The sequence below is a fragment of the Nasonia vitripennis genome, chromosome 5 (assembly GCF_009193385.2).
Source record: "Nasonia vitripennis strain AsymCx chromosome 5, Nvit_psr_1.1, whole genome shotgun sequence".
NCBI lineage: Eukaryota > Metazoa > Arthropoda > Insecta > Hymenoptera > Pteromalidae > Nasonia > Nasonia vitripennis.
In genome coordinates, this window is record NC_045761.1 from 26375674 (window position 1) to 26400534 (window position 24861).

Here is a 24861-nt window from a genome sequence, read left to right on the forward strand (position 1 = left end):
ATATATATATACACACAATGCAAGCTACGATCGCGAAGAGAAAAAAATTAATCAGCTCACACGCGCTCTCGTGTTCAATAACCCACGGGCCGTCCACCGCCGAAATCTCTCTCTCTCTCTCTCTCTCTCTCTCTCTCTAGCCAAGGTACACCTCTCCCTGTGCGCGTATATACCTATATATGTATGATACACATACGCGCATCGGCTTATCGAGTGAGATAAAGTTGCCGGAGTAGCGGCTATCTGGTATCTCGGTAGCCGTCGTATACCTCCTCGATTCGTTCTTTTTTCTTCGCCGCTGGGGGAATAGGTGGACTCGGTGTCCGTCGGTGAGTCCAGTACGGGAGTACGTGCAGCGCTTCGCTGACTTTCTTCGGCTTTCGGTTGAGTGCGCGGTTCCCTCGAACATACACATCGATCGAATTCGATCTATCTAGTTTGCTGAGAAATTCTACAATCGAAAGAGACAAAAGAAGGACATGGCATCGGGCTACGACGACTGCTACGATTCCTCCTGGCACATGTTCCCGCCGGACTACGTGAGCAACGCCGACGAGTACGGGTGAGTTTGTCGAAATCGCGAATTATTGAATTTCCGGAGAACCAACAGGTGCCAGGGTAACAGGCCGTACCATACTGTTCTCGGCCCGACGATGTGCGTGAGCGAGCGTTATATATACTTCCCTCACTGTGTATAGGCGATAAGGGGATTTATACATCCCCTTTGCGGAATATTATCCGAGAACGAGGAAAAGGCTAATCGTGGGATCTGGCTGGGTTGAATTTTTGCGAAATAAAACGTACGTATAGAAAGTCTCTTAGAAACTCGACTAATCTAGCGAAAATGAACGTTCTCAGGCCATCAAAAAAGCATCCATCAAACAGTGGCGCGTGACGTCCTCGAATAGCGAGGAGGACAATGTAAGGTTCGGCAGGTAGGTGTGCACGCGATCGAAAGGAGTATTTTTCTCGAGTTAATTAGATGGAAAATATTCCTTTCAGAAAAATCCGGCGAGCAAATCCCTCGGGGAGCGCATTTTTCGCACTTCCTTTCCCCCCGCGCCACTCTATTATGCGCGAGACCTTGACGCCTATAGGCGAGCCATTGACGTTTTTCCTCTGCGTGCATCGTTGGAAAATTCGCTCGTTCAAATCGATAGGACGCGAGAGAAAAATCACGAGCAATTGCTCGGAGAAATAACTTCTTAAACGATTCTTAAAAAGCTAAAGCCCATCGCGAGAGAGAGAGAGAGAGAGAGAGAGAGAGAGAGAGAGAGAGGGAAAGGTCGGGGATTAACCGGCCGTGCTCAGTCCCGGTCACGTTCGAGGCCCTTCTACCACGCAATTCATTGATGAACTCTCGGGACCGGCCGCTGAGCCTTTGTCGGGCTTTTTTCCATTCGTCGCCGCTCGTCTTCCGTCTTCGTCTATACTATGCGTTACTACGCCGAGGTTTCATTCATGCTTTCGGGCTCGGAATTTTTTGGAGAAAAGGAGAGCGCTCGATCGAGTCAATCGGTGTAGTGTATGGCCAGTCTCTCTTGGCTCTTGGATTTTATTGCTGGGCTAAACGATCATGACTAGAGAGAGAGAGAGAGAGAGAGGACGTTAAGTGATTTCCGGCTCGGTGGGAAGTGTTGGATTCCTCTGTGTTATTTAACAGCCATCGAGTTCCTCCTGCCTCTTTTCTTCGCGAGCCTCTTCTCCCCGACATAATGTATAATTCACACTCGCACAGCGAGAAGTCGTCGCCGATGACAAAAGTCGCCCTTCCGCGTCCACTTCCTTTCCGTTCCGTTTCTCGCCAAAGAATCCTTATTCTCGGTATTCCTCGCGAGTACACGAGCCGAAGATACTCTGATGATTTTCCTCCGCGATAATGAGTAATCGCGCAAGGGATGCACTCAGTGAGAGCCGATACGAGAGAGCCGAAAACACTCGCGCGCGGCCACTCGACATCAGAAGAGCGGACTCGATGACACACACTCGAGCCGTGTTAATATTACGGAGGTGCGTAGAGAGTGAGTGCCACTCGACTCGCGCATTTCTCACGTGTGTGTGTGTATGTGTGTGTGTAAGTATGGATTTTATCGTTTGACCAATTTCACGCGCAAGCGCCGGTACCAGCAGCGGAAATAACGGGCGAGCGCACTTCTCTCTCCCACTTGGTCCATGCGTAGAGCTATAGAGAGAGGGACAGAGAAGAGCAGCCGGTTTTCCGCATCTGCGCAGCCGCCGCTCCAACGACGAGCGAAACGTGCCGGCGTCAATAGAACTCGAGCCATTTAAGAAGTACCTGCGCGCGAAACGAATTTCCTGGACAATCCCGCATTAACATAACAATGCGAGTACCTGTCGAGGAGGACCCTGGAGCCCATAACCCAGCGGGGGTGTAGCTTGGTGACAATTTTTCCCCTCCGAAAGCTTCTTGACCGAGTGTCGCGCGGTTCTCTCTCTCTCTCGCTCTCGCTCTGCAGCATGCAGCTGACAAATCCGTGAGAAAACGGAAAGAGAGGGCTTTTATATTATTCTATACGCTGCGCGCACACTACTGCGCTATAGCTCTGCAAGTGTCGGGCGGATTTTCCGGCGATTCTCTCTCTCTCTCTCTCTCTCTCTCTCTCTCTCTCTCTCTCTCTCTCTCTCTCTCTCGTGTCCACGTGCGAGTTTTACAATCAATCCGTCGACGCAGCGCGTATAGAATAAATGATACAGTAAAAGGCCGAGAAAAAAGGAGGGGGCAGAGAGCGCACCTGATGTCCTCTCGCTGCACCTGAGCCGTGTCTCGGGATCGTATAGCTACCGCATCTCGTCCCTTATTTATTGCCCGTACGTGCCGAGGCATAAGTTTTCGACACAAAAAGCTCGCCGCCCCTGCGAACGAGCGGCTCTCTCTCTCTCTCTTTCGATTTTTATTGGTTTACGAGCCGACTGGCACAAGTGCCGGGAGTACACAAGCGAGGGAAGGATTGCGAGCCGTGTGGAATCTTGACTCTCGCTCGAGAGGCCGCTTATCCGGTGGGCGATGCAACATACTGTTTTTTTTCCTCGAGGATCTCTGAAGTGTCCCCGATGTACGTCCCTCGGAAAATCACGACGGGCCCCTTGACTCTGCTGCAGGTGGCAGGTTTGTGCAGCGCGGCTGGTACCTTTATTGCACTTCCCTCCTCCCAAATCATCGGTACCAGCACTAGCTTCGGCTCCAAACAAATGTGCGCGTGAATTACGACAGGTACCTGCGCACCTTTTCCCGGTGCTTAGCAAAAAATTATGCGGCCGCTTTGTATAGAGAGGCCGGTTTATTGTGGTCTATATATAATGTGTTGTAGTGTAGAGAGTGTGATTTCGGGGAAAATCTCCCCCGCGACTTTTTGACGAAAAATCGCCGCTCGATCGGCTTTCGCTCAGCTGTTTGCGCAGGTGAGAGGTCCCTCCTCTCGACGGCGCGCGTAATCTCGTTGGGACTTATTATTAACACCGGCAGCGTTTCTCGCTCTCCCTCTGCTGCAAACAAGCTAAAATAAACACGAGCGGATTATCGGCGGATTAACGCGCGACACGCGGCTTGACTCGTTTCGGAGCTTTCTGTGAGCGGCAGCTACGACTCTCTTGTATAGCTGCTCTCGTGCTGAGTGTTTTAGATATACACGCGGGGGTGGAGGCCTCGAGAGCGTTTGCCGGAAAATCAAGGCCGGACTATCGCAGATCAAGATCGACCGGAGTTTAGGCTTTTCCTTTATTCAAGTGGTGTTCGCAGTGCGGATTATATTACGAAGAATAGAGAAAAATGTAATAACGAATCAATCAATCACCGAGCGATCATCGAACACTTGCGTATAACGAGCATCCCGGCAATGAACGCGATACTTCCGTTGTCTGCAGCGCGTCTGCTGGAGAAAAGACCAAACAGCTCGATTATCCAATTATTCGAGGATCGAGGCCCGATGAGAGAGCGAGCGATATAAACATGAAGCTTATATATACACGGGGTCTCGGTTCACGGCGCGGACAAATTGGCTCGCGTGCGCCGACTCCGCGCGGGGAGAACGAGTTGGCACACAGCTATCGCCGTCGCGACGAGAGGGCGCACAGTCCGTTGGAATATATACATGTATGTACATATCTACATATTTTTTTTTAAGCCGATGCTCTTTCTCAGAATCCATTGCGCCTCCCGCGAAAACTTGATTCTAACCGAATTACCGCAGACGAGAGACCATCTCGTCTCTGGTTTCGCGAGCAGACGTTTTTCTTAAGGGCCTCCAGACATGACAGGCGGCAGTGAAGAGAGCTACCGCGGCTATACGGAGAGCAGCGTTAAATTTAATTATACGATCGAGCAGAGCGCGAGCGACGATGTCGCCGTGTTCGTACATATGTGTATTTGAAAAAAGAAGCATAAACATCAGATTTGAGAGGGCTCGCGAGTTTTTTCTCACCGTCCGCTCTCGCGTGCGAGACATTATGGGCAAGAGCCCTGTGAAAATCGAACGAAGCTTCAATAGCCATGAGAAAATCCCGCGTCGTCTTTGCCCGCCCTCTTCCGTATACGTGTATGAGACACACGCGACAAAGCGCCGGAAATCGGCTACCTGTTTTCGCTCTCCTCGACTTCATATATACACGCGCAGTGGCTATATTATATACGCACGACGACGTGTCGTGCCACTCGTCTGTGTTAATGGCAGCGTCGACTTCGGAGACCACACCTATCGAGGCCTATTGTCCCGCTACCGGGCTTACGCGCTCTCCTGAAGGCCCTTTTTTTAGGGTTCAGTTTCGAATCGACAAAGCTCTTTTACAACTTTTTTTTCGATTACTATTTACTTGCTCATATATGCCGCAGTTCTATAATCGCAAATACATAGTGAGAGATGAGAAAGGTAATGTTCTTAGCAGAAATGATGGCTGATAAAACGTTTCACTATAAATAGTTAAACATGGTTAACTAAAAATCCGCGGAGTATGAATGTGAAAATTTGGTAAAATTTTCCGAGATTTCTTGAGTTTATTCGATTTTAATTCTAAGAGGCCTATCCGTTCGACTTTCAGTTATTAATTTTGCTTCGCTAAGAACTTTTTCGATACAAACATTTTTGCATTGCGTTATTTCTATGCTTTCAATTGTTTTACAGTTGTGCATGAGTTCGCAAAATCCAAAAGCCTCCAGAGATCGACAGTTTGTGCAGCGCAATTTTTTCAAAACCAACAAATTATTGATAAATATCACGTCTGAGATCAGATCCAAAGATGTTAATTCTAACTCCTCTAACTTCGGTAATTCTGTAATGTACAACATTTTGACGTCATCTAATGCTTCAAGAGCTGTAAGAAATCACATTTATTTTGTTAAATGTTAATTGTTAATGAAGCAATAGAAATATTTTATTTTTAAGCAAATAATATAACATCATTTTTATTCACCTCGAAGATATACGCGCCTTAAGTTATGACAGTTTTTACCAAGGGCTTCGAAAAATTCGCGACTGAGCCACAAATCTCCTTCGCTAAGCTCTAGTATTTCAATATTTTTAAATGCATCGATTAAGTTATGATCGATTTTTGCATAATTTGGACGTCTGATGCGCAGACAGTGAATAACTATTCGCTTTAAGCTTTTTTTGACTGACATTAATGATTTTAACACGGCTTCGATACGAATTGTATTACAAAGGTGTGTCTGACGAATTACAAAGATATACGATGAATTCAAAAGACTGATGCTTTTTAATTTCACCCAATTTTGTAAAGCCTAAAAATAACATAAGAGATATATATCTATTTTAGCTTAATAAACTTTAATTTCGTAATAGATAAAAAAAATATTATAATCTGCACTTACTTCACAAAACTCATCATTGATATTTTCGAAGACAGTATCAATTTCCTCGACGGTTTGAGGATTGAGTGTGTTCCAGATACTCGATGCTGCCAGAGGTACATGTATCACTAGTTTACGAAGACATTGGTTGTTGGTTAAATTTAGGCCTGGTATTTGAAGTGGCCATTCCTTGTAGAACCTAAAAAAAAGTATCAGTAAAAATTACTATGGTTTATGGTAAAGTGGTGACAAACTCGATTCATATTAAATTTTAGTATACGAAACAGTAAAATTTCAGATCATAAAACTTAATTCAACGTAATAACATAAACAAAATATTAAAATTCTTGCGCATGTCGAGTTTGTCCCCCGATTAGTGAAAAGTACAGTAATTTTTAAGTTACACATTTCTCACCGTTCATCTTCCTCCAAACGAAAAGTCCACTCCTTCAGTTTTTTTGCTGATTCTAATAAAAATCTTATAGACTTAGAATTATTATTGTATAACAATGGTATGTCAATCGCAAGAAGGTTCGGGCAGTGTTCGCCGATGATAGTTATAAGATGAAAATTGTCTACGGGAATTCGCTTCCATACGGTACATTTCCGCGAACGGCGTAGATCAAGGCAAGTTATGAAAGGCCCGCACACTTGGAGTATATTTTTCAGCACCAAATACTTGTCCATGGGGAAATTGAAAGAGAGATCGCAGCCCCAGTCTTCCAAACTGAGCGTTAAAGTGTTGTAAGATTCCCAAGCTTCGATACTCAGTTTTTGACAAAATTTGCATACTGCAACAAGAATTAGTGAGGATGTAAATTTTCTTAACTAGACGAATCGTCGAATCGAAGAATCTTCACCTCTTTGTATTCGAAATCTGTCACGGAGTGGAAGGTATGAGAATATCTTTAAGAACAAATGATCGGGTAACTTGTAAATGGGCGAAACCCTGTAATTTCCAGCTTCGATGTAATCTTCCACCGGGACGTCGTACTCTCGTAACCTTTTTCGTATACTGTATCTACGATCTTCCATATCGGCTGCTTACAAGGATACTGTACTATAAAAAAAATCATTATATTAGCTTATTTAACGTATGGGTCACATTGAATTATTGTGCATAATCGTGGATAACCATTGACTCTCGTCAGGCTTCTCACCCGATAGTCAAGATCGGCCGATCGCTCGATCCCGAGCCATTGCATCATCGTTTGGTTTTGCCGCTCACCGTTCCGATAATTACATATACGTGGCTTATTGTCTCTCCGATATCGAGCTAATCGAAGCAGGTCTACCCGCGCATAGCCTCTTTTTTCCCCTGACGCTCTCTTTCCCTCGTTCGCGATTAGATAAGGTCTCGCGTGTGCGCTACGCTCTTTTATCGCGCGTTCTCCAACTGAAATAACAGCTCCGACTCTCTCTATCTCTCTCTCTCTCTCTCTCTCTCTCTCTCTCTCTCTCTCTCTCACACACACACACGTGTAAGCCGGCGCAAGCGCGGTGCGCGAAAGCGCCGCCAGGCGGCGTCGGCTGTTTGAAAAACAATCCGAGTTGGTATCGTCTGACGCGCGCGCTCGAAGTCGGCCACGTGTTGCGTGAAAAAAGCGCGACATCGAGCGAATGCGGAGCCTCGATAGAGAGAGAAAGAGAGAGAGAGAACAAAAGAAGAGCGAGAGGCAAGGAAGGTGACACTCGGGAGCCGCTAATGTCCTGGCGCATTAGTGTCTGCCCCCCCCTTCCCCCGAGAAACAGCAACCCCTCCGGGGAAGGATCGAAAGAGCCATTGGCTGGATTCTCAAGCTGGAGTCGCCCCCCAAGGGCGGAGCCTCTGGTCCTGTATAGAGAACCTCGAAGCGAGAGATCAAGCTCTGCGATGATTCTCGATGGGTTTTGCTGCTAGAGAGCTGCTCGATATACGTTTATACGAATAATATAGATCGACAATGGAAAAAACAAGCGTCGCTACAGTACGCGATCCGCACCCTGTATACGCATATACATTAACACAATGGGGATAGAGAACGACAGGCTCGCGTATATCCATTACACAGCGCGATGGCTCGATAAATCGTCCCCTTTCAGACGCGCGTGTCGACCGCCGAAAAAGCAAAAACAGGATTAGCACGACGCAGCCCTGCAGCACGCGATGTCGGCCGACGACCCGCTGCTGAGAGTCGTATACGCACAGCCGAGCCGTGAAGGTCTCCTCGGCTAATTCTCCGAGTTTGGGCTGGTTGTAAACCGCGAGACTAGGAGAAAAATGTTCTACGGCCCTTTTCTCGCCGACAGGCACTCCGGAGTACCGCCATGAGTGTTCGGCGCGTAGTAGTGAAGGAGTACGTGGAGGCGGTTCCAGCAGCGGCGCGCAAGCGTAAAGCTTTTCGCCTCCTTGATACAGACGGAGGTGCGCGATCGGATGTAGGTCGATCACATCCCCGTGCAAGTGCGCGTACACGAGGACTATTGGCAGCTCGCTCTTTGTTATTCGGAAAAACAGGCCTATACCCTCGGTTAACCCCCTGCATAAAAATCAGAACCGCAAACAAGCGACAAAAAAAAAAAAAAAAAGAAATCCAAAAAAAAAGTCCCACTCCGCGCATACTCGTCCCCACCGCGAGCTCAACCCCCGCAAGCGCATCGGCAGCGCTGGAGGGGACAGCGAGTCACGGCAGGGTAGAACCCGCCCCTCGTACGAGTTCCGCCCCTCGCGTCAAGGGCTCGCGGCGTCGAGGGCTCGCGGCCAAGAGCAGCAGCCACTAGCCGTCAAGTGCTCGTCGAGGACGCACTCGAGCTGTTGTCCTCTCCTTCGCGCTCCGGACACACGTACGGGACTTGCTGTTTTTTTCGTTAGTTCGTTATACTCCTTGGTGTGGTGCGAGAGTGAAGCGCGAGAAGCAGTGCGACGAGATAGGTCAGGCATGCACTGACACGCGAGTGCCGAGTCGGTGCGAAGATTTTCCCTCGCGTCTCTCGAGTGCTGAGAGCTCCAAGAGAGAAAGAGCGAGACATGACGGACAAGAACAAGATACTGCCCTGGCCCTTCCTGCCGGCTTACCCCGCCAGTATTCCTCCCAGTCTGCTGACCCAGATGTGGTGCAACCACGCGGTTTACAACGCCAATAGGTAAATTGCGCTTCGGAAATCATGTACGTCGGGCCTATTATCAGAAAAATAGGACTTATCTCTTCCGCGAATTGCTCGAATCTCTATACGCGTGTGTGTGTATTATATAACGAGGAGAAGAAAGCTGCGGAATAAGCGCCTATATGCGATCGATCGAAAATCGATATCAACCCCGGGGAAAATACGCGCCTTTCTCTTTTTTTATTTTTCAACAACTACATAATACACTACTTCTTATAGTCGTTCGTATAATCCAGGTTAATCATTGAACGTGTACACATCGATCAATATATCGCTCCGTTATCGCATCGGAGCCACTCGCGATACGCGCAATTGGCGAGAGTGCCCGCGATTAATACGACTCGACTTATCTTTCTCTCTCACTTCGGCTTTTTCAGGCTCTTCATTAAAAATAAAACTCAAGATCGTTTCGAGAGATTGTAAATCGCGCGCGCGCGCGGCGCATACGAGAAAAAAATCAACGATCGTATCTAGAATCGCAAAATTGTTTTTTCACTGCTCCGCGCGCGCGCGCGCGCGAACGATTATAAAATCGAAAATCATCACGATTATATAGACGGAATAGAAAAATCTCAGTTTCCCGGAGACTTCAACGGCTTGACGAGAGGTCTGTGAGGGGTGCAGCGTAATTAAGGGCTGCCAGCGAGAGCAAAAGTTAAGCGGAACCGTCGGAAGCACCGGCTCTCTCGAGAAGAAGCGGCTAAGAGCCGAAATACTCGGAGCCGCGAGAAAATCTCGGCTAATCCAGTTTCGCGGCTCGACCCTGTTTACTCAACGGTTTACGCGCCGCCGGTTAGGATCGGCTTATATTCCTCCCTGCACCTTGCGCGCGCTCAGGCCAATTTAATAACCGAGCTTTCTCCTGCACCTACACCTTTTGCGATCGGTTAATAAACCCCTGTTGTAGACAGCACGTAAAACTTTCTCCGCAGCCGCTGACGATCGTAAAAAAAAACCTCCGCCGAGAGAGAAAAAAACTCTCACTTCCTTCCTTCCCGTTGTGCGCGCGAGGATATAGAAGCCCTCTCTCTCTCTCTCTCTCCCGCAGCCCCGAGATCGGCAGCAAGACGTCACACGGAGGGCCAGAACGTGCCGCGATAATAGCTCGTTTAGCTTAAACAGCCGGGAGGGCCGGCTCATTGTGCGCCGGCTGCAATAATGGGCACCAGCAATTCCCGAGCGCGCGCCAATATTAACCTGCCGATGTTTTGGCCCGCCCGGGGCGACAGGCTTTGGACTGTGTGCGGCGGTGCAGGACAGGTGCGCCGCGTGGGGTCGTCTTCGCCGCTGCAGCACCAGGCTACTGCGCGAGAGACTGCGTCTGCGATTCATTCTTCTCCGTTTCCGGGCGAAGGTGGAGGGGAGCGAATTTCCGGTTGGAATATTGCGCAACGACTTTTATTGAGCTCGGCCTGTCTGACTTTTCTGTTGAAGGTTGCTCGAGAGCATGAAGATACCCGCGAGGACGTCCGGATTCCACATCAGCGACATCCTCGAGCTGAACGATCCGAAACCGAGCAGCGAGGAGGCCGATGTACCAGGTGAGCCGTCGAGTCGAGAGATTCACATTCGTTTGAAATCGATATCTTTCATCGGACTATAAGAAGCCCTTTTTCCGTACCACCAGGAGGCACAACGGTGCTGCCGCCGGTGAGCGACGTCCCGACGGCGTACCAGCAGCTCCAGCTACTGGAGCAGACGATACTGCACCCGGGCGTACCGGGACTGAACGCCTTCGGCCGACCGGGTGGACTACCCTCGGCTCCGACGGCCGTCGGACTGCTCAACAACTGGCACCAAGCAGCCGCCGTAGCGGGCTTGCAGCCGCCCTCCGTCCAGGCGTCCGCTCCACTTCCTGGACTAGCTCAGCCTCTCGAGGAAGTCAACGGTGAGTCGAGAATCCCGCGTCAGAAAAACACTCCACAACGACCCCGCGTGTACTCCTCGAAAAATATCGCGCGAAGATCGACGACAGCCCGCAAAACACGCGTAGCATCCGTTATACGTATATACAGAGCTCGTCGTCATCTCTTCGCATATAAATCACGAACGACGGGGACAAAACGATGATTCCGACGCCTCTCACCCCTCGAGTCGGTATTTATTTAGCAGCCGGCGATTGGCGGAACCCCTTAAGCAGGATCTAATGGGCGCGAGCGAACGATTGGCCGACTCGTATACGTCCCTTGAGGACAGATGTGCCGCGAAACACACAAGGGACGCGAGAGAGAAAGAGATGTACACGCAGATGCGCGTTGCGGTGAATCGGCTTTTTGCTCGAGGATCGACGTCACGCCCATGCGAACCATTTTGTCGTACGTGGGATATATTATGTGCACTCGCTCCCTTCTCTTCCGTCTCGAGTTTTCCGCTTCGCAGTGTTGCAACAAAAATGTTTTCTCATCGGCGCAATATTCTGAGAAAATCCATATAACGAGCGCCGAAATGAAGTTGTAAAGCGCGAGCACTAAACGCCGGCGGTCTAATTGAAGCGCCGCGTAATCTGCCGTGAAACGGATGCGAGCACCCTCGCCTCCGCTCTATAAACATCGGACGCTCGTCGCGCAACCCCTCGATAATATCGGCCGCGTAGGTGGGCCCCACGGGATTTTCGGGCGTGTAAACCTCATTGTTTCCAGGTTATTATTGGAACGGGGGCTTATATTGGCTGTCGCGCAGATTTATACACTATGGGAAATCATTACCTCTGCACACGCAACAGTTACGAAATATGCGGAGCTTTTTTCAATCGGCAAACTTCCGCCGTGCGCATACCGCACTTTCTCTTCTCTCTCTCTCTCTCTCTCTCTCCCTCTCTCTCTCTCTCTCGAAGCGACGCGGTATAGTCGTGCCGCTTCCTCTTTTACTCTCTCGCCGCTTCTGGTATTGTATGCGGGGGGTTCGTCGGTGCTGCGCGCGGTTCTCGCCTTGATCGATTGACCGCCGATTCTTCATTTTTTTTTCGACGGGGGGTTCGCAGTTTGGTCGATTCTAATTTTCGAAATTGCCGCTCCCGGCTAATTTCTCAATCGCTCTCGAGACGTCTCACTCGAAAAAAAGGTCTAAACGCGATCGTTAAAAGGTAAATCACGCCGTGGTCGCATCTGCCCGTCTGTATAATTGGGCCGCGCGATTGCAGCTGCAGCGTCGTTATCGGCGCCGCGTGCGCATTCGAACGAGTCATCGGCGCCTGAACAGCAGCTTTTCCGAGACGCGCAGCTGCGGCGATGTTTGCGCCCGACGATGATTAGAGCGAAAGCTGATTTTGAAATTTATCTGTACACGGGTCTACACAGCGGATCGTCAGAAGCTTTGAACTTGCGCGAGCTCTGACCTCGAAAAATCGATACACTGCACGGAAGGTGAAAAAAAAAATGGTGCACGCGATCGCGACCGAAGGAAATATTAGGCGGCCAATCGAAGCTGTTTCGTGATCGCCGGGCGGACGAGCGCGAGAAAAGTTCTCGAGTAGTTGTTCAACGTTGCCGTTAGGCAAACAGACACGCGGCTAATGAAAAAAGTACAGACGGGTACACTGCGTTGCTGTCCTTCTTCCCCGCCGTTTGAGGATTTAATTAGACGTTGAACGGAGTCCCTTTTTCGAAAGAGGAAAAAATATTTCGTTAGGCTGTATTATTGATGACTTTCGCTGACGGGGGGAGAGATAGCGTTTTGAAAGAGATTATCCGGAACTGACCCGTGTCCATCGGATGACTCGGCCGTTTCGCGGCTTTTCGCTCCAGCGAGGAAATTCAACCCCCCCATAGAGCTGTTCATCATTTCACCAACGGATAACGCATCAATCCCACGGACGATAAAGAGCGCGAATTCTCTTTCTGTTTCAGCGCTCCAGCAGCCAGACTCGACCAGCCCGGCGATGTCCGACCTGTCCTACCCGTCGCAACGCGACAACAGCTTGCAGGGTTCCAAGGAAGAAGACGAGCTCCCGGAAGAAGAGCTCGACGCCGAGTTCGACGACGATGATGACGACGACGAGGACGAGTCGCCGGAGAAGAAGCAGAAGCTCGACAAGGACGGCAACGCCATCCTCAACCCCAGCGGCAAGGGCGAGAAGCGTCGTCGCGACCCGGACCATCAGGACACCGAGTCCGAGTCCGAGCACAAGAAGCGCAAGAGACGCGTCCTCTTCTCCAAAGCCCAGACCTACGAGCTCGAGCGGCGCTTCCGGCAGCAGCGCTACCTCAGCGCCCCCGAGCGGGAACACCTGGCGTCCATCATCAGGTTGACCCCCACCCAAGTGAAGATCTGGTTCCAGAACCACAGGTATAAGACGAAGCGCGCCGCGACCGAGAGAGTCGAGGCCGCAGGTTCCAGGCTCGACTGCTCGCCCAGAAGAGTCGCAGTTCCGGTCCTCGTGAGGGACGGCAAACCTTGTCAGTCGAAGCTCCTGGAACCTTGCTCCGGTGCTGCCGCGGCGGCGGCCGCCGCCGCCAGCGCCAGCGCCGCTACCTACTCCGGACTCAACGGACAACTGCCCATGCACTCGTACATGCACAAACCCGGGGGCTACTGGTGGTAACAGCGAAGAACACGGGGTCCGGAGGAAGCCGACGGGAAGAGATAGGCGGACTGCTCCGGATCGTGTACTATGTGCGCGTGCTCAAGTGATTTCTCAGTCGAGACGTCTAAGGCCAAGCCAAAGATTATGACTAGAACGGAAATGGGGGTTCGACAGTGAGACATGCAATAGTGTTTTGGTGAACGGCCGGAAAAGTATCTCGCTGCGGACGAGTCAATATAAATATAGCCTGATTGCAGTCGTGTTCTTTAGATCCTCATCGCAGTTGGGCTTGTTCCGAGCGTATAATGTACCAGTGATTTGCGAGTGTCGTTTCTTTCTTCGGGGGGAGGAAATACAGAGGACTGCCATCCGCGTGTACGCGAAGCGAGGTGCTTTTTCGAGCTCGATTTCGTAGATTTTAAGCTGACACTTATAACGCGTATATCGATACGACGCTGTCGGAAAGCAGCGCCAGCAATATTAGAGAGACGAGAGTCGATTTTTTCGGTGTATCGTTTATAACTTTTGAGCAATTGATTTGCGATCGCGTATTATACGTACGTAAAATTGTATTTGTTTTTGGGTTAACGAAAAAGTGAATTCATATCGTTAGTGTTAAATAAGAATTTCCGACGTCGAAAGCTATACCCGCACACGATTACATCGACTCCGAAACAAGCTATTATCCTTCGCATTGCTGTAAGACGACGAAGCGTCTATGGCCATGTAATGGCAAGAGAGCCGACTTTGTCGTCAACTATACGGGAACTACTCGTGAGTTCGAGTCAAGCTTCGCTAACGATTACTTAGAGACACCAAAGAGAGAGAGAGAGGGAGAGAGTGACGAATAATGCAGTTACCGTAGATGCTATGGAAAGCCATAGTGAGAGAATCGAGACACCTGTACATAAATCTAGTTAATCGGAGGGACTGCGAGTATACGTCCCGTAGGTCAAATCGTGTGTCGATTGTCGAGCGTTTCAACCAGACACTAATACGCATATTAAAAAAAAAATACAAGAATATTAGGGATTTTCATGCGTTTCGGAATGCGAACTTAGAGGATTGCAAAGACAGTTAATCACACCCACACACCGATCATGTAACGGTATTTATTCTAGTGACTTTGTATATACTGTACATTCTGTATTATACCTATATAGTAAAATAATATATCAAATGCGTATTTAATAAATAAGGATCGACGATAATAAAATAAATCAAGGTATATATTTTCATTCTCCGAGCCACACAAATCCCATCCTATTATGTTACAAACAAATTTCACAAAATCCCAGCCGTGACGAACAGCCACAATCGAATATAATACACTCGTATAGCCTCTGAGCGTCGCTGTCCAAGGGTGAAATCCTTCCGCGTCCGTCCGACGGCTCCCGTCTCGGTTCGATTGCTTCACGAGTATATATACGTACATAGGCTCCCTTTTTTCCGCGTACGCAGTTTGAGTGACGCGTTTCCGACTTCCGCTTCCGAAGCGGCCATCTTGCTACCGGTTTGGATTTCCTGACGCTGGGGTTCTAATGATGGACGTTTTTGAAAATTATTTCGGCAAACACAGCGATAAACTAAAAAAAAATATCAACGTTGCATAAATCTATCGTGAAACCGAAGGAAGCCCCGAGAGCAATCCTTTTAGCTCGTTCGCGAGTCCATCCAGCCGCCCCCTTCTTTATACCGCTACATATACCCTCCGCTTTGCAGCGGGATGACGTCGGCCGGAGTAAATGGTCTGGACAGCGGCCGGCATATGCCTTATTCTCTCTCTCTCTCTCTCTCTCTCGCGCACTCGCCCACTCCCTCCGTCGCGGCGTTATTACCGCGGGTGCGTTCGACTGGAACTCAGCCGATAACATTCAGAGCCGCGGCCTCGTGTATGATTTATATGACCGGCGACTATCGCGATCCGGACACAGTCCATCGGCCGCAGCGACACTCTTTTCCTTGTGCTGACGAGGATCATTGTGTACACTGGTTTTTCTCCTTAGCGATGGCTTATCGCGAGGTGCTATACACAGCGATGGTTTATATGTATAAAAAAAAAAAGAAAATTCGACGTCAATCACTGGGCTTCCAAGGACGCATTCCAGCGGCAAGCCATCTCAGGCGTTGCGAACTTCCTGCGTCTCTCGTGGAAACTTTTCGCAACAACAATCGCGAGCTTGAGGGAAGAGCGACCGGCGCCTCTCTTCCGGATGTTTATTCGAGGTTCGTTGCGTCAGGCTACGCGAGCGAACGTCGTAATAACGTCGATTCTATTTTCAATCGCGGTTCGATGACGATGCCGCCACCGCCGCCGCCGCAGGCACTAGCATTCTAGACGCGATATCGCGAGGAGACTGTGCTCCGAATTGCTGGAGACATTTTTTTCAATACAATGCCGCAAATACAAGCGATCGATAATTCTCGTAGAATAAAGTTAGAAAATTTCAAGGCTGAAAAGCCCGAAAAGATTCCACTGTTTCTACAGCTCAGCCGAATCCCCCGCATAGTTCGTCTTTCGGCGCGTAGCTCACAGTTCTATTTTCAATCGCTGCCGCTACTACTATGCTATGCCGTTCGGGCTTCCTTTTCCACGTTCCCCGCGCGCCGCCCTCTCCTGTCAATTATTGCGTTTATTAATATCGCCGCGCGAGTTCGCAGAGCTATGCGCCACTCGAGCGAGACCGTACGCGACTTTCGAACGCGGACCTTGCAATATATATATATATATATACGTAAGTATCGACGCTGGGATTGACGGAATACTTTGCGTTTTGTAACGTGGATGCAGATCGGATCAGAGCTGCGCATTAATCATGTGAGCAATCTCCGCGATATGTACTCGAAGGAGATTAGCCGAATGAATATAAATCAGCGATATAATATGCCCACAGAGCTCGAAATCAGTCGCTCGTGCGATGCACAAAAAGCAACCGAGTCACCGCGTCCCCGCAGCGTCGTTCGGAAAAATCGGAAAGAAGAAGCTCCTAATATCGGACTCATATAGTCAATCGGCCGGATAGCGACGATACGCGCACGGCACGCGGCGGCGACGGCGAAAAAAGGAAAGGCGCATACGAAAAAATACATATAGGGGGATGAGGGTCCGGTGCCGATCGACGCTAATAAATTGATAGTTGCGAGTACAGCGACGACGGGACGTCCCCTAATATTTCCGAGTGTAATCGAGGGGGTGTGTGTGCTCTCGCGTACTTCTGGAGAAAAAAAAAGCGGGATAAAGCAGATTCGCGCGGGAAGAAGGGCTGTAGCGATCGAATGAGGAATTGGCCTTTGTTGAGAGCTAATATGCAGATTGGCTTAGATAGAAATTTTTTTTTTTTCTGGAAGCTACAAGAAAACTCGAGATGCTCCAACTTGTAATCGTACGATAATCACCTCCGAGACGAGCCCCTCACACCCTTGTCAGTTCCAAGCCACTGTCCCTGTGTATACTTCCGAAATACACGCTCCGATAAAGCCCCGAAAAAGTGGGCAACATATCAGCTCCAGACTAATAAAAACACATGCACATGCACACACAGGAAGATAAAGCGAGCGCAAAAAAGAGAGAGAGAGAGAGAGAGACAGGGCACTCCGAACCAGTCGAAAAAAGCTAAAGAACTCGAACAATGAAATTCGGAGAGGGGTGGGGGGTCGGCTGTTTTATTGGCTGGTTTCCGTGGGGTGGATCAGCGCGACAGCAGCCTTTCCTTTTTTAACCCCCTGAAGCAACGTCGCCGAATTCCAAGCTGATGCTGCTGCTGCCCGGTTATTGTTACGCTGTAGTGGCTCGATGCTTCGGGTCGAGGACGACGGCATTGTTCGGTACGTCCAGGCTCTGGAGACTGGTCGGGCCTTTTATATATGCGAGCTGATTTTGTCGGGGAGTACAGAGCCAAGGAAGACGTGAATTTTTGTTGAGACAGTTGCGAGTGCGCGTTGGTTTGACTCGAGGACTGACCTTGTGTTAAGAGAGAGAGAGAGAGAACGTGTTTTGAGATTGTTCTATGGATTTTGATATTTGAGATGGTCGGAATGTGGGATGGAATTGTAGGAATGAGGAGGTTTAGTAGGAACAAAAGTTAGGCAAATATTTTTATGGGTAAAAAATTATTGGTTTTGGCAAATTTTTTCATTTTAAGCCTTAAAATTGCCTTTTTTCATTTTGTTGCACCTAGATTTACAATGTTTTCAAGGCCCATTAGCTCAGTTGGTTAGAGCGTCGTGCTAATAACGCGAAGGTCGCGGGTTCGATCCCCTCATGGGCCACTTTTTTTTTAACTTTGATTCAATTCTCTTTTTATATTTCTTATATCCCAGTTAAAAAAAATTCGCGATTTTCCGACAAATTTTTCTTAATTTTTCCTCTCAAAGAAACGTCCCGTTGGCGGTATCACATCGTCGAGTTGCCCGAAACTTAACTCAAAAGTACAGTTACAAATATTTTTTTCCTATAAATCATACAGCTGACAAAATTATTCAATATAAATTTATTCACTTCGCACAATTTATCGAAGCAATTTTTTTTTCAAGTTTCATTCAAACGACAACTATTCCTAACGTTATATCTCCGACGCGAATTCATGAATTCGATAACGTCTGATTACTTCATCGTATCTATACATATTTTATCTCGCGTTAGCTATCAGGCCTACTGATACGGCAGCGAAGCGATGCACGCATATCGTCTCTTATTAACAACAAATCAAATAATTTTCAAATCCCACACCAACCATATATCCATTCATTAGTCGACCTCCACCCAGTAAAGAATCCTAAAAAACTCCCGATCCCCAAAAAAAGTCAAAGCCATCATTACACACGGGGAGGCGAGGCTATATCAAGTGTCGCATACACACGAAACAGTATGTGCATACGGACGATCGCGGGAATCAGCGACGGCCACGCGCGGCGCTCCGATACTATCTCTCTCTCCCGCGTCGACTTGGCACACGACCGACGTCACGGTCACATGAGCCCAAATGCCGAAGAGTGTTACTCCACGAGTGCCGGAAGCGTCGTTTTACAAGGGGACACGCGACCGGAAAGAGCATCCTAATTGATATCGACCCGAGTGTGCCCTTTTTTCCTTGTCTCTGTGTATACAGACTTTTTTGTAGGATCTTTTGTTCGGCCGGTGCAGCCGCGAGGTGAAATTAGCCCCGATGACTTATGGGAACTGGTGTGATTTGATATCTCGATCTGTGTAGGATGGTCAGCGGCTTTGTCTCCGGCCGTGTGAATCTCGCGTTGAAATTCAAAGGGTTGCTTTGCTTTGGGCAAAAAACGACGCTCAATTACGCGCTACATCAGTATATGAGAACGAGTAGGACACTATCGCGACGAAACAATAAAGTGTCCGTCCCGACACGTCCAGTCCAGCGATACAATTCTCCGAACCCTCGTCCTCGACTATGCCGCCGCCGCCGCAGGGGACATCGGCTGGAGGAAGAGAACGTCCACTGCGCGAAACTTTTTCAATCCTGAAAAGTTTCACGAAGTTTCGCGAAGGAAATCTCCCTTGTCGAGGCAAGTCGATTTCCTCCTGGAAGCTGCCACAATGCGCCGATGTCCACTTTGGCAGGACTAATGCTTCGCGAATTACTCGTATAAACGACTGCTTTGCTGCTGCGACGAATACGTTGTTGTGCTTACTCGATTGATCTTGGCGAAATACGAATCAGCGCTAACTTCATCAAGCCTCGGTATAACAACATCTCTCGGCTGTCGTCGCCGAGTGAAAAACGAATTAGCTGCACAGTACCGCGGGACGGTCTCTTCCATATCGATTAAGTAATCTTAATACATCGCTGGGCTGCAATGTACCATAAAGCCGAGGCGGAAACGGAAGCGATTCATTCCTGGAGAGCGAATATGCTTGCTCGGCTCCGAGGAAATTCCCTTTGATTAATTTTGCCTGCCGCCGTCGTCGTCGGCGGCTTTTTCTGCCCACGCACCGCAACGGGGTAAAACTCCACTCTCTGGCTGGCTGGCTGTCGTCCAGACGCGTATATGCAGCTCTCCCCCTGCGTTAACTCATTCGCCGAGATGATGAAGATCGTCGGATAGTGTATACGTCAAGGGTTGCTTCGGCTTTGTTTTCCGCTCGAGGTGCCTCGACGATATCGCGGCTTTTGATTAATAATCTCGTACACTATACAAAACTATACAATCTGACCTCGATCCGCGTATGAATTTCCCAGATTCGTACCTTCGATCCATCGTGAAAAAGCCTCCACTCTCACCCCAATCAGTCGGAAAAAAAGAAGCGTAATTCACGGCAATTAGCCTCCGTCCGTCTCGCCGATACCCATCGCTTTCCCACACGGCAGCAAAGTGCGCGTATCGCTTATATCTATGTAGGCCTCGCGCGCGTAAAAGCCACAGCGGCGACTTTTAAAATCGATTAGCGATCGAACACGTGCATACATACCCATAACGTGTATCCATTGTTGCGAGCTGGCGATCGTCCTTCCATTGTGTTCGCGCCTGCACCTATGTAACCGCGACGGTCGCGTGAAAAAAAAAGAGAGAGAACGAGGGGGGAGAATCGCGTTTCCGATCTGATGGTGCGCTAACGACCGGGTGTATAGTGGCTTTTCGACGCCGCAGCGGTTGTAGAACGCGTGCGACGATCGTTATTTAATGAGCGCGAGGAAAAGATTTTTTTTTTTTCGTTTCGAGCAAAATCAGAGATTCCTCGGTGCTGACGCGCCAAAGCGTATTATTGTTTTATTATACGTTGGGAGTGCGAAGATCAAAGAGTAATATTTCGCGTAATAGCGCTAATTGGCCACAAAAGACGCTGCATTCGCCGTCGATTCACGCAATATAACACCCGGGGGCGCATAATCCTCCGTCACAAGGAGCCAATCGATCGAGAGAACTCCTCCATTGTCGCGTCTACGGCACACACACCCGCGCGCGCACGAGCGTATAAAGAAGCTCGTAGAAATCGTGACACTTCGACAAGGCTCTCCCAAATTGATTAACAATGCGCTGGGAAATCCTGCCCCAGCTCTTCCCGGAAAAACACGGGGCCGTATAAGCCTGCAGAGAGTGAGTTTAAAGTGCGAGAGGATAATCCGTCCGGCGCGAGCAAACAGCGGTAGCGGCGGTCGTATTCAGCGAGGGCGTCAGTGCGTGCATTGATTTCTCGCTCAATTTCGCCTCTGTGTGAGAGACCCGACAGGGATAAGCCCGTTAAACGCGCGCGTCGCGCTGTTTTGCCGCTTGTTTGCTGGGACAGTGTATTATGCGGATACGCTGACATGGGTTCGCTGGACTGAGGAGGCTAGTTTCCTTTGGAGAGCGAACTGGTTCCTCGGATTTTTTTTTTCTTTTTTGAGGACCGAGCCGGAGTTGAATGAGGGAGATTTTGCTTTTTTACGCGCGTTATGAATTGAATTAGCCGCGTATTTTTTGAAGTGATAAACTCCTGCTGAGAAAATAAACTATCAACCACAGCGATCGAGCCTACAAAAGCAAACATCAGGGTGAGAGAGCTCGAGGCACAATCGCCGAAGTTTACGGAAATACAGCAGGGCGATGCGGAGAAAATCCCTGTTCCATGCGCAGCTTTTCACGAGCGAAAACGTTCGATTCGCCCGCCGTCGGCACGGAGAAACGCTTTCCGGATCGGGATCGATCGCAACGCATAATAGAATAATAATGCCTCGTGTCAGCGCAGCGGACGAGGCCATTGTGCGCGACGGCTACTTCTCTGAGCCGACGGATCCGCAAATATTTTCCTAGTAGGTGTCGCTCTATATCCATACATACACACACACAGCCGTGGATTTCGGGGCCCATTGAGATGGGCTACGCGGGGGAAACGGATTAAAATTAGTCTGTGTAAATAGTCGCGAGCTATAAATGTGTGAAAAGGTTAAATCGAGGGAAAGTAAGCGCTGTTTGTGTGCGTTAGGACGTATAGGGAACAGTCGAGGTGCGAGATTATTAATTCCCCGAGTGTCCGCGTGGAAAAGGTGCTGTTATATTAGGCTCCGAGGACTCGCTGCGAGCGCTGAGCTGATTAAAACTTTTCTTATTCGCGTGCGCGCTTCCCTGCGCCGCGAAAAAAAAAAACTTTCGCGAACGATCTTATTAAAGTTTCTCGTAGCTGTGCTATTTATGTGTAGCTCTCTATCTATACTACGCTTCTTGCAAACTTTCTCGCGGCTCTGAGAATTAGCTCGAGTCGAGCGCGCGAATAAACAAGGAAAAATCCCGATTACGATTATATGCCCGAGAAGGACGAAAACGGCTTCATCCCCCCGACGACGACTCTTCCCTGGGTGGCGCGCAACGATCCCATATCTCTCGCCGCTCGCGAAAAGAGAGAGAGAGAGAGAGAGAGAGAGAGAGAGAGAAGAGGAGCGAGAAAAGGGGGCGCGGCGCCAGCTCACCTGGTCCCCGGCGAGAAAGGCGTGGCCAGGGCGACCGGGACGCGAGTGGTCGATACCGCTGCGATGCGCAGACGCGCGAACGTGTATACGTATATATACCTATCTCTGCACCCCGTCGCGGAAGGAAGAAAGGACTCGAGCGAGCTGCTACTTAATTGCCGTTTTATGAAGTATTTCGCGCGGGCTCTTTGTTAGGGGCCGAGGAAATATCATTTATAGGGGGTGGAAAGCTCGCGGGGTTTGTTATCTCTCGGGATTGATGATCCCCTGCGCTGGGGAGCTATGGGTGCGTTGAAGAAATCTTTCGAACTCGATGATTTTTTTTTCTTCAGCGAGCGGGCAGCGCTCAAAGATTACGAGAACTGGCGCGAATCCAAACCTGATAATCGCGCGCTACTCCATTCTACTCTTATTTCGCTCGTTCCACTTTTACCGAAGGTCTCGGCTCGGCTGATGCCCCAAACCGCTATATTTAGAAGACGCGACGCGTCGCGTCGAGAGAAAACGAGCTTGTGTGTGTATACCATGGCGGATTTTCGGAAATTATATCGCTCAAAGCGCTATCCTCGATGCTCGGAAATAACTCTCGGCACGAAAATGCAACCTCACATAAAGCCCGCTCGTATTATCGATCAGCAGCACCCCTTGAGCCGAAAAAAAAAATAATAATTTTTTCCCATCGCGCTGCTGACTGTATGTCGTATATTAATCGCACCGCGAGTCTAAACGAGCTGACGTCGGCTAAGTGCTGCTTTCTGTTGCCGGAAGTGCGGTAATAGCCCGAGCGCTCGCAGTTCATCGCGCGCGCACACACACACCGCTATGTACTCCCCCGAAGGTATTGTCTATCTCTCTCTCTCTCTCTCTCTCTCTCTGATTTCGCGCTATACCGCGCAGAGGCTTCCGACTTATTAGTAGCGCTATCGATCATAGGACTTTTATCGTCTTTCGCCGAGACTTTGTTTCAAAGCTACTGCCATGCGCTAGTTGTGATTTAGTAATAATGAAAGCGTCGCTCGTATAATTATACAGCTGTAGTGTAAACAATATCGCTGTGCGCAAGAATACGCCAAATTATAATTGAAAAAAAATAAGTAGCTTTATTCCCACTTCCTCGTCTCTCCGCTGCTCACCACGGCGTGAAGCTTCGCGTTCGCGCACTGCACGAAAGCGGAGAAACGAACGACGCGGTGATAATAGACGACGAGCTTTCCCTCGCACGCGCGTATAATATCACAGGGAGGGCGAAATGCATATCTGCCTTCCTCTTTCTGCGTACAGCCCCTGACAATGAGAAAAATTATACGCTGCAAGCACCGAACTTCAGTGTTTCGTGCGGAGACGCGTGACATTAGCACCGCTGGAATTGCGGGTGTGTGCCGGTTGTAAATCGGATTCGCTTTGCAGTTAAAACTTCGGTAATTCGAAGGTGCACGTATTTCAGCGTTCGCGGAGCTGCGCAATGAAAAATCTCTCAGAAAGTCCGCGCCTAGATCAAAAACTTCCGACATTCCAGGAAGACAAAAAAGAAAAAAACCTTCACTTCCCATCGAGCGTTCCGGATCCGCAGCGAGCAATGCATCCTCTCTCTCTCTCTCTCTCTCTCTCTCTCTCTCTCTCTCTCTCTCTCTCTCTCTCTCTCTCTCTCTGTGTATACCACCCCTGCGCGAGAATCTTTCTCTCCTGTCTTTATACCTCGGGGTATACACACAGGCGTCGGCCAGTCTAGCGAGGCGACAATGTGCGCACCCCCGGGGCAGGGCTAGGACAATACGCTACCGAGGAGGGAGAAACATCCGGCCAATTGTCGCCCGCCTCCGGCTAGAATAGCGGCACCAGTCGCCCGTAATTATTGTCCTGTGGGTCACGAGGTCGTACTGCGGCATAGTAGAGAGACAGCGATTTTGGCGCGATTGATTCGATGCTCCGTGATTTCGGATTCCGCGAGAATAGCCTTGGGATGATTCTTGTTTATACGCGTGTGGTGTCTATCTCCCGTTTTGTTTATTTGAATCGGATGTCGCAATCGATGCGGCTGCCAAATTTCGCTTGGTTCACCAGATACAACGAATATGAGTCCAATGACGTAGTCGCTCGAATGATCGCGATCTAATAATATTCTCGCTATTCCTAAAATCGACTATCTAATTAAACTCCCTTCGATTCGTCGCAATTTCGGCGGGTCCGAAAATTCCATCGATTTCGAATTTCCGTTTCGCAGCTCGCCCCGGAATTTCACATTTTCCAAACTCTCACGTTTGGAAATTCCAGTAGCACCTCTGCCCCGACTCCTCACCATTGTCCCGCTACCTTTTAGTCGCTTCGCCCGAAAACACACAAGACAGAGAGAGCGAAAGAAGAGAAAAAAAAATCAGCCGGAGGTACATCCGAAAAGTCGGCCGGATGCGACGGACTGGACAACACACTGGCCGACGCTTAAAAGATCAAACCTACGCGCCGATCGATTGTTACGCGCCGATGACCAAAATGGGCGGGTACTCGCACAATAGCCGACGACAAATTTCTTCCCTTTCTTCGTCTCTCGGGTCTTCTTCCGTAGATGGCTTGTATTATGCGGACAGTTTGTAGGAAGGTCTTTTCTGGGGGGAGAAAACGGATGTTTTGCGCAATAAACTTCCGCCGAATTTACCGATTTTCGGTTATATAGGTATAGGCAGGGGTTGATCCTCTACTGTCTTTTTGTTTGCTCGAACGGGAGTTTCACTTCTTTGGGGTGAGTTTTTTTTTAAATGTTCTCTTCCGATATTCGGCCGCGGTTTTTTAATAGTATCAATAAGTTGGCAAGAAATCAAGCGGCGATGCAGCGATGATAAATTATACCCGACTAATGGATTCCAGGGCTTTCCCGCGGCCGAGCTTTCGGAGCCTGTATAAAAAGAGCGTCGGGTTTCGCGTGGGCTTATAATAGAGTGTAAAGGACAAGTTTTGACGGCTACAAGTTCCGG

General features: G+C 49.2%; 2 protein-coding genes and 1 non-coding gene across 8 annotated transcripts in view; 2 read left to right on the forward strand and 1 right to left on the reverse strand.

The window, feature by feature from the left end:
• The first annotated feature begins 337 nt into the window (after window positions 1-337).
• On the forward strand, window positions 338-14707 carry LOC100120954 (homeobox protein HMX3). 2 transcript variants are annotated; one of them, XM_016985690.3, is made up of 4 exons: window positions 338-562; window positions 10400-10506; window positions 10593-10853; window positions 12811-14707. In XM_016985690.3, the coding sequence occupies exons 1-4, from the start codon at window positions 480-482 to the stop codon at window positions 13503-13505; spliced, it is 1146 nt and encodes a 381-aa protein (XP_016841179.1). In that variant the 5' UTR covers window positions 338-479; the 3' UTR covers window positions 13506-14707. The 2 variants fall into 2 exon arrangements, with proteins under 2 accessions (XP_016841179.1, XP_016841178.1); XM_016985689.3 differs by lacking the exon at window positions 338-562 and adding an exon at window positions 8560-8944.
• Window positions 4806-24861, reverse strand: part of LOC103316203 (putative RNA-binding protein EEED8.10) — a 43333-nt gene continuing 23277 nt past the window's right edge. For 3 of the 5 annotated variants that reach the window (XM_016985687.2, XM_008208798.3, XM_016985688.3), the window contains exons 3-7: window positions 6682-6881; window positions 6237-6612; window positions 5843-6020; window positions 5425-5752; window positions 4806-5325 (exon numbers count right to left, since the gene is read on the reverse strand). In XM_016985687.2, the coding sequence (XP_016841176.1) occupies window positions 5009-5325; window positions 5425-5752; window positions 5843-6020; window positions 6237-6612; window positions 6682-6856 (1374 nt within the window). In that variant the 5' untranslated portion in view covers window positions 6857-6881 and the 3' untranslated portion in view covers window positions 4806-5008. The remainder of the gene's footprint in view (window positions 5326-5424; window positions 5753-5842; window positions 6021-6236; window positions 6613-6681; window positions 6882-24861) is intronic. The other 2 variants (XM_016985686.2, XM_008208800.4) reach the window with 2 other exon arrangements.
• On the forward strand, window positions 17683-17756 carry TRNAI-AAU. Its single transcript has one exon. It is a non-coding gene; the product is annotated as a tRNA-Ile (tRNA).